The sequence below is a fragment of the Pyxicephalus adspersus genome, chromosome 5 (genome assembly GCF_032062135.1).
Source record: "Pyxicephalus adspersus chromosome 5, UCB_Pads_2.0, whole genome shotgun sequence".
NCBI lineage: Eukaryota > Metazoa > Chordata > Amphibia > Anura > Pyxicephalidae > Pyxicephalus > Pyxicephalus adspersus.
The window spans coordinates 134,563,363-134,580,451 of record NC_092862.1 but is presented as its reverse complement, the minus strand read 5'-3'; the positions used below and the strand labels follow the sequence as shown (position 1 = coordinate 134,580,451).

Genomic DNA, 17,089 nt, shown 5'->3' with positions numbered 1-17,089 from the left:
CGCGCTCTCTCTCTCACATTTATGAATGAAGTATATCTAAATCCAAACCTTTTTATTATAGTTTGCTTAAAGAAATATTGTCATTAATACTTTATTTTTTCACATTACAGAGATTTCTCCTAACTTCTTTTCCTGTTTTGGGGGCTTAAAAGAAAATGGAAGGAAGTAACTCCAGCATAGGAGAAAACTCTTACATCCTATTCTAAGGACAGCTGTAAAAATATTAGGTTTTTTGTCACTATCTGGGTCATACACGGTGGCCAAAATTATGGAAAAAAAGGAAGGAGCAATGCTTTTGTTAGCTTTCTTTCAACAATAAAACTTTTCACTAAGGAAAATAATTGGGTCAGAATGGTTGGCTTGGTGGCTAGCACTCTTGCCTTTGCAGCACTGAGTTCCCAGGTTCAAATCTCAACCAGGACACTATCTGCATGGAGTTTGTTCTCCCTGTGTTTGTGTGGTTTTCCTCTGGGCACTCCTGCTTTCATCCTACATTCCAAAAACATCCAGTTGGGCTTCTCCTCAAAATTGCCCTTAGACTGTGTTAATGTCATATGACTATGGTAGGACATTAGATTGTGAGCCCCTTTGAGGGAAAGCTAGTGACAAGACTATGGACTTTGTAATACAATGCGTAATATGTCAGCGCTATATAAATACAAGTTAATATTAGTAAATTATGATGGTGGCAGTAGCAAAACAAAACACAGTATATGTGTAAAGTAGATACAGTTCTAAAAGTTGCATTATAATTTAGTTCAAAGTTTAGTTTTTGGTTTTCATAATTGATTACATCAAGCTATCCCACACTTTCAAGAGACACCTTTACCTGGTCATTTAGGGCAAAATCACAGTGCCTTTGGATAGCCGACCCCTAGTAAAAGTATACTTATTGATCTATGCTCCCTTCTGTTGCTCTTGCCGGTATAAATGTGACCCCATCAGTGGGACAGAGCTCGGGCATGAGAAAATACTCCCCAGGCTAAAATACTATCATATGGGGGAGGCAATGGTGCCATCTCTGCACACTCCTATTACTAAAATATGGTACAACTGTGGCTGGGTGAGTACACCTTGCTATCAGTAAGGCTGCGTACACATATACAATAATTGTCATTGGAAGACTGCACCATGCGTCAACGAGCGCTGTACATACAGCACCATTCCGCTCTATGGAGAAGAAGGGCGTAGAATGACAGAGCGGCACCCCGCTGTGCTCTCCCCTTCACTTTCATTACGATCGTTTGTGGATCCGCCATTAAGGATTCATGAACGACGAGTGCTGTACACACGCCAGATTCTCGCCCGATATCAGCCCTGAGGCAATTATCGGACGACAATCGTCTGATGTGTGTATGTAGCCTAAGGCTTACCCCAGCGTTTAACATATGAGGCTTTTTAAGCTCATGTTTGAAATTCCAATGCATACCAATAGGCTAATCTACACCAGGACGTTTCCTCGAGGCACGTTTATGAGCACTATCTCAAAAGTTGCTTGCAATGTTAAAAAATTAAAACGCTGGGCTAAAACTGGAAAACGTGGGTAAACTCTTCAATTGACTTCAATTTTTTCCTGCGTTTTTAGGCACTTAAAACGTAAACGCGGGAAAACGCAGTAAAAACTTGACATAGGCAAGCTTTAAAACCCTAATAAAAGTGCTTAAAAACGCGTATAAACGCAATAGGAACGTTTACATGAGTTTTTAAAAATGTTCGTGTAGACCCAGCCTAAAAGAGGGGTATTAAAAGAAATCATCGCAGTTACTTTGTTTCTTTAGGAGCCATCTCTAGCCAGACCTTGTCATAGTGTTTATTAGAGTATGCAAAGATTTAATTCAAAGCAAATTAACTTCCTGACTCGATTGTAACATTTCCTGGATATGCAGCTCCCAGACTATTACTTGCTGCCTGGAATTGCACTTTTAATAATTAAAAATTACTTTTCTTTCCCGGTCTTTACAGTCAGTGTGTGTGGTTGTGTTGCAGGCAGGCCTTTAAGATTATAGAGATTTCCAGTAGTTTTATACAGTGTATTGACTGCATGCTGTGTAACTGAGAAAGGTCACTTACATTGTTAACGATGCTAATTTTCTCAGCTCAGTGTTTGTGTGGTGGAAATGTCATGTTCGGGGGTTATGTAGTGCAAGACTCCCAACAATTACTGATTGTTCTGCTGCTGATAATGAAGACCTAAAGGGCTGGTTTTATAACAACCGAAGCAATGAAAGCTGGAATTGGAGTTAATTTAAGGTTTACTTTGGATACTATTTGAAAATTCTGATTTAAGATACATACAGGCAGCAAAAGCCTACCTGCTTATGGATTCCCATCTAGGTATTAATGTAGTGCACCATTTTGCTCTGTTCTATTTTTCTGTGGATCTAGGAACCGGTATTTTACCTGTTTGTAACAAAGGAAATGTCTGAAACATCTTACAGTCGTCTTGTCGGCTGTATGGCATAACCGTGCACGGGCATAATGTTTGAAGTTGCAACTTTAAGTTGCCGTCGATATACCATTGTTTTGAAATCCTTCCATTTTCATTATATACCTTATTTTAAACTTAGTAGCATTGTCACTATTTTCCTGTTCATCTGTATGCAATGCAGGCAGATCATTGCTGGTAAGAGAGACCAGTAATCAATATCTGATAGGTTTGTCTCTAAAATAAATAGTTTCAGTCCTCTCCTCTGATGCAAGCAATGCATTCAGTAGGGATTATGGGTAGATGTTCTCCTGAAGATATTAGCACCCCCTGGACAGGATACGTTATGCTCACAGCCTTCTTGATTGAAAGGACTGGCCTGGAGCTAATCTTTAATCAGTCTAATAAATAGTGATTAGTGAATAGTTTAAATACCTGTATTTCCTTCCTACAGGAGTATTGTGTGTAGTGTGTAAAAGCTACCCTTGCAGTTGACCTGTTCTGCAATCAATAAAATGCTGTTTTTGGTCCAGTGGGATGTAAATAAAACAACTCCTATACTGCAAGGGCTGAATGTTCAGTTCTGTATAGGGGGGGTGTAAATGGAGCAACCCCCATACTGAAGGATTAATGGTTTATTGAGGTCTAGAGGCGAGGTAAAGTGCAACTTCATCTACTTTTATCCATTGCTTCTCCAGGGGCTGGCACAGCTCCTCCATCCGACTTCTGGCTTGTAAATGGACCCTCAGGGGTGGAGCCTGCAGGAGTAAGGAAAAAAGGGGACTATTGTTTTTAATTGCACCTTCTATACCTAAACAAGCATATTACCCTTGCAGGGGTAGCCCCATCGAAAGTTAAGGTTTTTTCTGGAGGATTTACATTTATCTCAATTTCAGCATATGTGAACCTAAAAACAGCAATGTAATATATTTCAGTGGATCAGTTTGTAGATGTTTTTTTTTTCTTTTTTTTTTAGGCCAAGAACTTTTTCAGCTCATACAGAAAATATATCTGTATACATTTCTAGAGAGACCAATATTTTAGGTTTAGAAACCCCTTAACAGTCCAGCCATTTTATCATGTTCTCGGTCACTAAAGTAAATGGCTGATTGGTTGCACAATTTAAATACATCTGTTTGTTATTCTTCATCGTATAAATTTTTTTTTTTAATTTTTTTCCTGCTTCTGCTAGAAATAAGTATTAAAATGTGTTTACCTGTACCTAGCGGTAACATGGAGTCACCAAAGCAGCACAAACACCATTAATTTATTATAAAGCACCTATATATTGTTATTTTTTATATCATTCCCCACTTTTTAAAGCTTTTTCTGTATTGCCTTGAAAGAAGCACTGTTGCAGGAAGCCATAGCAAACTTTTCACTTTCTGTGCTTTAATTAAAGTTATTTTTCCCCTGTACTTTGTGGTTTGCTCTGCAAAAAAAAGGTCAGGATGTACACTGCTGTGTATGTAGCTTGCTATCTATATTCCTCAGTCACTTCCTCTCCATGATCTTATAAAAACTCCTTATAGCAATCATACAGAGAAGACAATAGAATCTAGAGCTTTGAAGGTTGTAATCTTATATTATAATATCCCCTGTAGTTCACATGGAGTGCCAACAAAAACATAAGACGTGCCATAGCCACGAGTTTATAAAAGAAACTGGAATATATAAATATGTTACAGTAAGATTCGGAATCTTAAGGCTGAAGTGGTGCAAAAATGATTTAGATATATTCCTCAGTGGCCACAAGGGATTTAATTTAACTTTGGTGCACCAAATTCCTTTGCAAACCTAGATAATACCTTGGAGTATAAGTGACTTTATCACTGCTGCACATAATCTGTAAAGGGAACAGATGAAGACTCGAGGGGCACGCAGCATGCTCAGCCATTACCGACTGCCCATGGAAAACTAGAGGGATGGATATAAGCAGTGCTCAACCCAGAAATTTTTTCAAGCCGGGTGGGAAGAAATTTTAGGTGGGTGGCAGCTCGTGTATTGTGAACAAACTCTTTGGTAACCACCCAAAAACAGCCAGGTGGTGCGCCCAGCTAAAAGTGCCTGGGGAGAACCCTGGATATAAGACCAGGTACCAGCACGGGCAGATAGAGCAGCATATCCTGGTCTTTATTACAGGAAGCTGCAACACAGAGGCAAAGCTTATTACTGGATAACTGCACAGATCTGGAAGAAATACACAAAGTACACTAAGACTTAAGTAAGAGTAAACAGTTTTTGCTTGTCCTGGAGTTCAGATTTATTTATTTTAAATCAATCTCAGCCCTTGTCTAGTGTAACCCCAGCCAAAAAGTTTTGTTTGTTTTGAGGGGAAATCTTCCAAAAGTTGTAATAAAAAGGCTCATCTTGGCTCATCTATTCTTAAACCTAGTAATTTAAAGTTTGAGAAAGGAAAAAAAGGATGATCACCTCATGTGAGTTGTATGAATAACCAACCTCAATTAGGAGACATCCATACAGTTGGGTCTATAAATATTTGGACAGACACATCTTTTTTTCTAATTTTTTACACAATCACTTCATGTCAGGGACTAAAAAGTAATTGGACAATTGACTCAAAGGCTATTTCATGGGCTGGTCTGGGCAATTCCTTTGTTATGTTATTATCACTTCAGCAGATAAGCTTGTATGTGGAAGATTTTGCTGTAAACAGACAACATGTGGCCAAAGGAGCTCTCCATGCAGGTGAAACAAGCCAAGTGAACAGCACTCTCCGGGACGTAGGCGTATCGATATCCAAGTCTACTATAAAGAGAAGACTGCATGAAAGTAAATACAGAGGGTGCACTGCAAGGTGCAAGCCACTCATAAGCCTCAATAATAGAAAGGCTAGATTGTACTTTGCTATAAAAACATCTAAAAAAGCCAGCACAGTTCTGGAAAAACATTCTTTAGACAGATGAAACCAAGATCAACTATTACCAGAATGATGGTAAGAAAAAAGTATGGAGAAGGCGTGGAACAGCTCATGATCCAAAGCATAGCACATCATCTGTAAAACATGGCGGAGGCAGTGTGATGGCTTGGGCGTGCATGGCTGCCATGGCACTGGGACACTAGTGTTTATCCATGATGTGACACAGGACAGAAGCAGCCGAATGAATTCTGAGGTGTTCAGAGACATACTGTCTGCTCAAATCCAGCTAAATGCAGTCACATTGATTGGGAGGCGTTTCATAATACAGATGGACAATGACCCAAAACATACAGCCAAAGCAACCCAGGAGTTTATTAAAGCAAAGAAGTGGAATATTCTTGAATAGCCAAGTCATTCACCTGATCTGAACCCAATTGAGCATGCATTTCACTTGTTGAAGACTAAACTTCAGACAGAAAGGCCCACAAACAAACACCAACTGAAAGCCGCTGCAGTAAAGGCCTGGCAGAGCATTAAAAAGGACGAAACCCAGCATCTGGTGATGTCCATGAGTTCAAGACTACAGGCTGTCATTACCAGCAAAGGGTTTTCAACCAAGTATTAGAAATTAACATTTTATTTTCAGCTTTTTTAATTTGTCCAACTACTTTTGAGCCCCTGAAATGAAGTGCTTTAGTTCCTCACATTTTTTGCTCAATTAATTGAATTAAAGCTGAAAGTCTGCAGTTCAGCTGCATCTGAATTGTTTCATTTAAATTGTGGTGCAGTACAGCACCAAAAAGTTGTCTTTTCCTTATGATTGTCTAGATAAGGTGTGTAAACTGACCATCCATCCATTGCTAGTTACAAGGAATTTGTCCTCCTACGTCCCCTGAAAAAGCAAGTATTGCTAAATGCGTTGGACCTCTACTACTAATTCAAAACTATATAATAATGCAAACTCGTGTGACTTGTTTGTCTGTGTACCTGAATTTCATGTGATTGTTTACCAGTAACTGTAATGTAGTGGTTGTTCATAAAATGCGAATTTTTGACACTTTTTGAGTTACATAATATCCAGTATTGTTAACGCTGAGGTCCCTGTTTTGGATAGACCAGATTTGGGTTTATCTAATTTTTTTTCCTTTAGTAATTTGAAGCCTTTTGATAGTGTCACTATTGCCTTAATGCCATTGAAGAGGAGCTAAACTTGTTGATGGGTGGTGATATTTAGCCCTAATTGGCAAGTATGCGTAGCATTATGGCATAGACTTACCTGTATGCAGCCACCCCTAGTGATGATGGGTCCATGGCCTGTCATTGCCACATCAGAGGAGGACACTATGTTCACCTCTGGCTTCTGTCTGCAGAGCTGAACGCTACACCAGAGCTAAAACAAAAAGCCACCAGGACATTGCATGCCTCTTTTGTCAATTAGTTCTTCCTCCTGGTGACTTTAGTTTTTGATTTAAGGTCTGTCTTAATGGCATACATTGGACATACATTGGGGTTAAAATGAATAGCAACATAGGGCAAGACAATGTGCACAGGTTAGTGAGGTAGTATTTTAAGGGTCAGGCCAAAAAGAACTTATATTGAACTTTTTTTTTTGGTAAATACTACATGCCTAACCACATGACTGTTCCATCTATGTCTCAAAAATTATTGGTGAGATATCGGCATTCTAGTTTTCACGTCTGCAATCATAATGGGTTTCCGCTCTCTTAACTAAAACAAAAACTCATGAAAGTTCCAACAACTCATCTCTTTACCACAACTAAACAAATGTTTTTTTCTTCTTACAGTGTTTTCAAGTATAAGCCTTGAATTGCTGCCTGAGCGCTCGGCCACATTAATGGTGTATGATGATGTTGTACAGATAATCTCAGGATATCAAGGTAAGAAAATATTTGCTGTGAATGGAATCTGTAGTGACCAAAATCAGATCTGTATTGAAGTTTTACTTTTTAAAAATGATACCTTTCCGCTACCTATAGATAGCAGCTACGTTGGAAACTAAAGCCGCGTACACACGTGCAATTCTTGTTGGTGGAAAGGATCTTTCACGATCCTTTCCAACGAAAGAACCGCACAATGCATGAACGAGTGCTGTACATACAGCACCGTTCTGCTCTATGGAGGGGGGGGGAGCGGCGGAGCGGCACCCTGCTGCGCGCTCTCCACTTTCCCTTGCAATAGGATCGCTTGTCCTTCATCGTTCGTGGATCCTCCAGGATGGATCCACGGATGATGAACGACGTGGGCTGTACACACGCCAGATTCTCCCCCGATATCTGGCCGAAGACCATTGTGGGTCGAGAAAAAATTTGACGTGTGTACGTAACTTAAGGGCTGTGTGAGTCCAGATTAGGAATTGAGCTTAATAAAACAGTCTGGTTCTATTAGGAGTTGCTGCCAAAGTTACCTGTTCTGTTCTCTGTCTATAAAATCCCCTGTGATCACTGATAAGGTCTCAGACTTTTCATGACTATTACTTATCATTGTAAATAACTAAGCAGCCTCTCTTTTAAAGCCGAACTAAAATAATTGCATGAGGACAGAAAAGCATTCATTTCCATCAGTTAGCTATGCTGGGATTGTACACTGAGCTTTGCATGCATTTTTAGTGCAGATAATTCACAATCGCACCAATATGAGCTGTTTGGACAAAGCATTGGCATTAATATGGGCCTGTCCCCTTTTGTGACTTTTAGTTCAGTCTTCCAGTAAAGCTTTACATGTGATTTTGAATATGAATTTTATTTTTGTTCCCATACAACCAAAAAACATTTGTAAGGTCAGGCAATGATGTTGGATGAAAAGACCCAGGTTGCAATATGTGTTCTAATTTAAATGCTTTCAGTAGCGATGGGGTCAAAACTGCAAAACGTTTGAGTTTCCCCACACCAAACTCATCAAACCATGTTTTCATGGAACTGGCTTGGTGCTCAGGGACATTATCATCCTGGAACAGAAAATAGATCTTCACCAAGTTTATGGCCACAAGGTTGGAAGTGCACAAATGTTGTGCCATAACACTAATAGCATATTTCACCGGAGACACCCGATCTAAGCATGTAAGATCTAAGAATACTGTAGCTGAGGAATTGAGTAAACAAAAAAATTAAAGCAGAATGTGTGCCAAGAGTTTTTGCAAATAAAGTTTTTATATTTATTATTTTGAAGAATTATATACAGATACAGTTTTCTAAATTTGTGCGCAAAAAGTGATATAAAGCATCTGCTTATAATAATTAATCTAAATCGTTCCTGTTTACCTTTAAAATACGTTGCTCACCCAATTTTCCAATTGTGTGAGAAGAGCAAAATGCCTGAAGTAGCCCATTTGTAGTGATAGACTCACCATATGTCAATTTATTAAGACTCTCAGAAATTTTGCTTAGCTGTCTGTAAGCCTTTTGGCTGACGTACATCTGGAATCCGTTCCCAGAACAAGTTATTTTGAGGTCAGTTCAAAAATAAAAATCTGCTCTTCACTACCCAGAATTTTCCACTGTCCTAGTAACAAAAATACTGAAAAGCAAATGGACTTGTGCAACATATGTGTTATTTGGATGGAAGCTCCATGGTAAATCAAGCCATGCCGCTGGTTACCACTAAGCCCCACACCTTTGTATGGGAAATTTGGTTGCTGCATTCATATGAACTTTACAGGAGTGGCCTGTTAAAAAGCAAAGAACTCCGTTCTACCCTTCCCGGTCCCAGGGGTTGATCTGCCCTCTGTTTCCATGTTGAAGATTCTCCATATTGGTCTATGGGCTACCAGAGGTGAAGGATGTTTAAAGAATGACAAAGTTTAAATAGGGAATCTGAGGTGACACGTTACCACCCTTTGTTCCATTTGTCATTTCTGCAGCTGCTTTTTAAAGGAGAAGCGCGTTGTATATCTCTACTTTCCACATTCCTTTGCCTTGTCCCATTGCATTCTTTTTCGGGCGACATACATTGTTTTTGCAATTAAAAAGTGGCTAAAATGGCCCAGAGAGGTCAAGAGTCAGAGGAGCTTTATAGACATGTAGTTTGAAGACCACAAACGATGGAAAACCCGGATACTAATTCAAATACCAGCTCAGCATTGTTTTTTTTATGCAGAGATAACAAATGGGAAATTCTATCAACTAGAAAAATGAGCATAAAAATAGCAATATAGGATTATTATTTGTGTTACCGTCGCTGAAAATATACAAAAGGTAAAATCTTTCCATATGGAACTCCTTGGAATAATTCCTAATATAAATAATTGTCAACTAATATTCAAACTGGAAATACTTAATCTTCAAAGAGCCAGTCTTTTTAAATGTAAGTTTGTGTTCCCATCCTTGACACAAACAGATCCCAACCAATCAGTGTATGGGACAATTTCCTGGGGAGTTTTTAACTGTTTGACCTAGAGGGCAATTTCATGTGTTTTATAGCTGCACGGTAATGAAAGCCACATGTAGAATACACCGTGTAAATGGTGCCCAGTGTCATGTTTTTTACTATTTAATTTTTTTAAAGCCAACATTTACTAATAAAAGGAAGGGGCCAGGTTGTACCGTAAAAGTTTTTTGGGGAAAAAAAGTGCAATAAGGCATTCAGTCTTCCTGAAACACTAAAGCAAGTTTATTAAGGAGGGGAAGACTGAGGGGACTCTGGGAAACCTGTCTGCTACTTAACGCTGATGTGTTTTCCAGACCATGCTGTGTCCCAGATACTTTAAACCTCCTGAATGAAATCTAAAGGCAATGTCCACAGCCACCATTCTGATGTCAGCTGCTTTTTTTGTAGCGCAGTTAAGCAAAATAAAGGAACATGGCTGGAGCTGGGAACTCCTCGTAAACCTTTGGGCAACTTGATATGCAATGTTTAATTTTTGCAAAGAGCTGTAAATGCTGACCTGCTTAATTTACTAATAGTTGTATAAAGCTAAGCAGCCTCTCTATAAACCAGAACTAAAATTAAAATATTGCATGTACACAGAAGAATATTAATTTCTAGCTGTTGGCTATGCTGGGATAGTACACCAAGCTTTGCATGCATTTTCAGTGCGGACAATTTACAATAACACCGATATGAGCTTTTTGGACTTTCTATTGCCAAAGCATTGGCATTAATGTAGGGCTTTCCCCTTTTGTGACTATTACAATTCAGTCTTCCAGGAAAGCTTTCTAATGTGATTTTGTGATGTCTGTTGATTTTTGTTCCCATTTATCCAATAAACATTTGTATGGTCAGGCACTGATGTTAAAGAAAATGAGGAGATGAATTCTAACATTTAAGTTCTAATTTAAATGTTTTCAGGGGATCTGCTTACCTTTCAGCTCCAACTCCCTTGTAGAATTCACCCTTTGCATGCAAACATTTCTGGTTGCTAAAAAAAAAAAAAAGTTGATCTAGGGATTGACTGGATAAGAATAACTTTTTGTTCTGGGATTCTAAATCTTATTTGCTCCAAAGCATTAAAAGCTGAATATATACAGTTTTTTTTTTTTTTTTTTACCTGCCAAAGTATTTGCAATACTGCCTATCCAGTCCAACAATAATTGAGACTTGGGCTATGTAAACACGTTTGATTTATGTAGTTGGAAAGGATCTTTCACGATTCTTTCCAATGACAAAAGACTGAACGATGCATGAACGAGTGCTGTATATACAGCTCCATTCTGCTATATGGAGGGGGAGAACGACAGAGCGCCATCACAATCATTCGTAGTTCTTGGATCCGCCAGGACAGATCCATGAACGACCTCTGTGAGCACTGTACACACTCAGAATCTTGTATGATACTAGCCCTGAGGGGATTTTCGTACGAGAATCATCTGACGTGTTTGTAGCCTTATTTAATATTTTATATATAATTGTTAATAAATATAAAAATTAGTTTTTTTCTAAATACTTTTTATATTGGAATAGAGAGTTTTACATAGTTTATTCCTTTAAAGTCCTGTTCCATAGCCATGCCAGACAGCACACAGTCAGACTGACTGATAATCTGACATTTTCTCTCCTGCAGGCAAGGTCTGCTTCTGCACTACAGTCACAGTTTGCCTATATATATATATATATATATATATATATATATATATATATACTTAATTTTCTCACAGTTCCATAGAGCAAAGGATGACTTCATCATGATCCCATGAGTATCCCAAATCTGGAGATCTGCAGAACAAGACAGGATCATCTTGTTTTGATATTTAGACTACTAATCATATTCTGGGATCTGGCCAAAGAATGACATTATGTTTACCTGGGCATTGCTGGAGAAACCAGCATTTTTTTTTCCAAAGTAAAACTCTAGACAAACTTAAAAAAAATTATATGCATGTATTCATTTGGAGTATTTAGCTTTAATATAAGACAAAGGGTTTCTAGAGCACTGTGGGTTAGCTAAGGTAAGAGATCTGCAGAAGTAGTTTTCTTTCAGACACTGTCTCATTGAAAAAAAAATATATATATTATTGTGTTTTTATTTTGCTAAGAGTTTAACACAGCCAGTGCTTCCTGTAAAAGACATCACTAAATATCTTTGAGGTTTTCCTACACTTTCTGGGGAAAGAACGTTTTCCTCTTTATGGTGTATTTTGGTCAATGTGGCAGACTAAAAGCATTCTACAACGCCCCTCCACACTCATATGTTAGGGACATGTTTCTTTGACGTCTATGAGAGCATTTATTATTTTTTCCTTTTTTTTTTTTTCAGTCGACTTAGCTGTTGGTTTGCAGCCATAAATAAGTGGTTTGTGGTTTTTTCCTCCCTCCACACAAATATAACTAATTTTTTACATGTGAGCCAGTGTGTGGTATTTACATGGTCCCTTTAGTTCTTCAATTCACCACGCTTGGAAGAAAAGCCTGTGCTGTTTATAGGTCAGCACTCTTTTTCTTAGACTGAATATTGCTTTGGTTTTGCCAAGTCTGTATGAAATTTATATGCTTATGGAGCTTGATGGAGACCCTGCGAATCAACATCACATGGCTGGCATTTATGTTCAAGGTATTCCAAAATGATCCTCATTCTGGTGTCCAGCATCATTTAACTTCATAGGTTTCAACTTTTTCCCACTTTCCTTTTGTTAGTAATTTCAACTAAAGGGTCTTTTTAGCGATAGGCTTTTTGTTTGCTTCAAAACTTCTGCTGTGAATCCCCATGCAAGTCTATAGGAATGCAAAAAACTTTGTAAGCAGATCAATTGCTGGTTAGAATAAACTGATGTGATGCAACTATGGACTTTGTAAAGTGTAGTATGCTGGCAACATATCAATACACGTTATTAATAATATGGTCAGTAAAAGTTCATTGACTTAAGCCCAAAGGCCACGCAACACAGACTCTGTGGCTACCTTTGTAGCCTTTAGTAAATTAGGTATTCCTTAAGTAAATGTGAAAGGCCAGTTGTTGCCAAAAAAGACCCTTTATACCCCCTTCTCCCGCAGCCTTCTTCCTTCCCTCCTTCATTTTTCAGCACTTCTGGGAGTGATCCCTGTGTTTTGCTCCCTGCACTGTGGTTCTCTTATCTGGCCCTTTCATTACTACAGGACATTACTACAGTACTCGGCAGTAGCATTAGGTATCTGGGGATGGTTCCATAGTATACATAGGGTATGTAGCATTCCACACTTCAAAAAATATGAAAGGCAATAAAGTATGGCAGAGGCTGCAGCTCAGAAATAAAGCAATGATAGCAGACGCTTGGGTCTGTGTCCACCTTGTACTGTGGTTTCATGCTTCAGCCCTTATAACACTACAGGTCTCCGCAGTATCATAAATGTCTGATGTCCGTGCCACAGCAAGTAGCAAAGGTGCCTGACACTCGTAGAAGTATCAAATGCTGCAGAGTATGCAAAAGCTGCAACGATGAGTCAATTGTAGGAGTTTTGGGTTCTTCTGACTACCTCCTTGTGCTTTAATTCCATCATCTAACTATTGGATCACAGCAGGACTCGGCACTATCAGAGATATTGGAGGGTGAGACCACAGTATACAGGGGGAACAAAGGCGTCTGAGACTCCCAGGAGTTGTTTAAGGGCCTTGCAAAGGCTTCAGCTTTGGAATGGAGTGCTGGTAGCAGAGATGGAGAGGCAAAAGTAACATCTTTCCGAATTAAAGGAACTGTCTTTTCAGTTTTTTCAAGCACCTTACAGGATCGTTTTATGAGTAATTCCTAAAACAGTTCATAAAGAAATTGTAATAGAAGTCTTTTTTAAACTACTTGTAAAAATTGTTTTTCCCTGCTCACACGGTTATTGTGGTTTTATTTTACAGGGTCACGTCTGCAGCCTCAGGTTCACTTTGCAAGACGTGCTTTGGACCTGCCTGGCAATGCCACCTATAAAGACCTTGCTGCGTTCCTGACAGCAGCCACCACATTGTCAGAGGTGGACAGTTTCCCGTACTTACAGGGATCCGATGGGAACTCCTCAGGTAGGCTGAGCACTCTTTTTTTCAAGGTGATCTTCATTATGTAAAACTGAGTATAGCTTGTCTGTGCAATGGATAATGTTATTTTTACATTCACAATGATGGTTCATTGGGCAAACATTTCCACTTCAGTGTCCAAAGCTAATCTGTTGCATCTGTTTCTGCTACATATGCTGTCCAGATATCATCCAAAATATGATGGTGATCTCAAATACTGAATGACAGCTAAGCTGCCAGTCCTAATACCCCATCTGCCAGTTCTGCCATGGTAACTATCAAACAATGCAGGCATGTGTTTTTCTGGATATTACAGTTAATCTGGATGATGCACAGTGTCCAGAGCACCCAGGAAGCTTTAATTCCTAGTGTGCTCCATAATTAGAATTGCAATCAGTCTATGTAGTTGCTATGAGGCCCATCACTTCTTTGGCCAAAAAAAAAGTGAGTAGCCACATTAGCCAGCATAAGGAGGAGGAGATACACACACAACATGTGTATCATGTGTAACGAAGTGCTGGTTATTCTGGCAACACAGCCCAGTTTGACAGAAACACGGAGCAATCAGTCGGGAAAGAGCCAAAAATTATGTGTTATATTGTCATTAAAGTCTACTTATCCTTAAATGCATCTAATTGTTTCTCCAGTCTGTACAGGGCAGCATTGACAGCATTGTAAAAGGAAAGGAACTCCTTGTAAGTGTCTCTAGCCTTGGGCAGCAGCAACTCTGTAAACAGCCAGAGTTAAACTAATTTCCAAGTTTGAAGTCTTTTAATCCAGACATTAAGAACTGTGGTATTTTTCTATGTTAGCAATTTCAAGAGGAAAGTCTAAAATGTGGAAATTGTTACTTAGCCTGCAGCAAGTTGTACTTAGCTGCCAGTGTATGTGTAAGATAGAGTCATAATAACAAGGGTATGTTTGGTAGTTGAAAGAACTGAGTTGGCACTCCCAATTCTGCTGCTGAATGGGATTTGGCAAGATCTGGAAGTCTGTTGTCATATTTGGTTTGTGTTAACGTGCTACATGTGTGCCAAGACTCTCACTTTTCTTTACCTAATGTGTTCTGTAAATTAACATTAACTATGCTTATACAGTATCCTGGGAAAAAAAGCAGTATACTTCTTTCTTTGTCAGTGTGCCTGGGTACACCTGTGCCTACTACCTTCTAGCTGTCTATCTGCAGTGCAATATTTAGGTTGCTGCAGCCTCTAACTTTTAATCGCGAGAGCGACTATAACAGGGGTCAGCAAACTCTGGCCTTTAGGCCAGATATGGCCTAGCCAGTAGTCTGTTCCAGCCTAACGCCTCCCTGGTCGATCAGCCTAATCCCGGCCGGCAGGGGTCGCCAGCCCACAGTTCTGGAGCCGCATGCGGCTCTTGAGCCTCCTAGAGCGTTCACTCCCCTCCGTATGCGTTCCAGAGCAGAAGGATTTCCCTTCAGGGCTATTCCTTCTCCTCGGTATGCCTTACGGAGGAAAGGGATTTCCATTTAGGGGCGTTCCTGGTGGGGGGCCGAGCCATCAGCGAGAGGCAGAGTCCGGCCTAGTGTGCCCTCTTGACCTCCTAAAATGGCCTAATAGCCAAAAAAGTTTGCTGAGCCCTGGTTTATAAGACTGCTGTGCTGCTCACTGTTCCCCTTGCTGGAAGCACTGACATGAGAAAGAAAAGCCCTGCCTCTACCAAGATGGCCTACACACAGTGCAGAACATGGCATAGTAAGTCAGTAATAGGGAAAGATCAGCTGCTGAAAGACAATAGGTAATACTAGGCAAATAACTTTGCTTTCTCCCTTTTTTTCAGTTCAAAAAATGTTCAGTACAAAAATTAAGGTGCCACATGCTGCCCAAAAAATAAAAATTTGAAATACCTGACCTAATGTCATGTGCTGCAGGATTGTTCTAGTATCTTTGTAATTCTTGATCTGTTTGTCTTGCAGGGAACAGCAGCAAGTTTGATCTCATTCCAGTCACAGCCATCAGCATCCATTTACTCAGCAGCAATAAGACAGACGTGCTGGTACAAGGCCCGATCTATGTGACTGTGCCCCTGCCTGCTGACAGTACCCTGAAGCACAATGCGCACGTGCCTGCCTGGCGATTTGACCCAAATCATGGTAAGAACGTGCTGTAAACTGAATGCATGCCGGGTATAGCATGGGGTGCAAATGGCTGCTAATCGGATCACAGCTGTCATTTCTCAGTGCAGCTCCCAAAGCCCATGTGGATGCCTGATTACTACAAGGAATTTATTTTTTCTTCTGAATAAAGTGATTTATATCCGGTGTTGTAATAAGGGACCTTACATGCTTTTCCTATACATTTAGGCCTTGCTGTATCAGCGAGGGCTCTGGCAGTACAGGGAGGCAGTAAGGTAGTGTAGCCTGAGATGGTTATGAACAGACTTTGAATAATGTCTTTTAACTAAACCCTAAATGTAACACAGAACATTCTAAAAGCTGTCAGGTTGATATGTGATTATAAACTGTGTAAAGAAGTAAGGTAAAGGACACAATATGGGCCAAATGTGCTTGCACTGCACTACAGCTAGTTCCACTTATCTCTGAATTCTGCCAGTGGGCTGGTCAATTAGATGTGACACCTAACAAGGAAAGAACAATAGGTGCTAGGCTGGATTTTCCAGCACCCTTCTCTTACAGTGGAAACCATGTGTCTACATGAGAAGGCGAAGAAGTAGGTGGTTAGCAATTGTAAGCATCTAAAAGGAATGGAAGGTGTTAAAGGTTATAGGAGTCCATGCACTGCTGCACAGTAATGTAATTAATTTCCAAAGGTAATACTTTTAATTTACATGAATGATCATGATGCTTGCAAAATTTCCCTTGTTCAATATATATTTTACTTTTAGAGTTCCAAGAGATAGGCGAATGGTTTGGTCTGCTTTTACCCATTTAACATGGAATGTAAACATTGCAATTTTTTGTACCATGGCTAACTGTACAATACTAGCTTTGTTATAAAACTTTCACGTGCCCCATGGTTGGGATTAATCATTGAACGTGGTCGTTGATGAATAATCGGGATCTGACTATTTTTCCAAGTTACTGGAGGCATGTTTCTCTGTCCCTGTTGTTCTCAGCTGGTTTGAGATGGTTGGTAATGGAGCTAGGTCAGTTGTATTTATAAAAGATTTCCTTTTGTTTTCTAGCTCTTTAGATCTTACAACACGCAGAACGTTTTTTCCAGTTAAACCTGCTCTTTATTTACTGAAGACTATCCTTCCTGGAAATAGTCCACAGCTCTTAAGTGTTTTCTTTTTTTTTTTTCCATGTTAAGTTGCCCGTTTAGTCAACCCTTTCATGGCCAAGGGTTCCTAATGGCTTTGTGATTGGGTTTAA

At 39.6% G+C, this 17,089-nt stretch overlaps 1 protein-coding gene across 2 annotated transcripts in view; it reads left to right on the top strand.

The window, feature by feature from the left end:
* The window catches only part of FAM171A1 (family with sequence similarity 171 member A1), a 69,562-nt gene that overhangs the window by 34,282 nt on the left and 18,191 nt on the right, over window positions 1-17,089 (top strand). For both annotated transcript variants that reach the window (XM_072412808.1, XM_072412807.1), the window contains exons 3-5: window positions 7,112-7,204; window positions 13,579-13,737; window positions 15,671-15,847. In XM_072412808.1, the coding sequence (XP_072268909.1) occupies window positions 7,112-7,204; window positions 13,579-13,737; window positions 15,671-15,847 (429 nt within the window). The remainder of the gene's footprint in view (window positions 1-7,111; window positions 7,205-13,578; window positions 13,738-15,670; window positions 15,848-17,089) is intronic.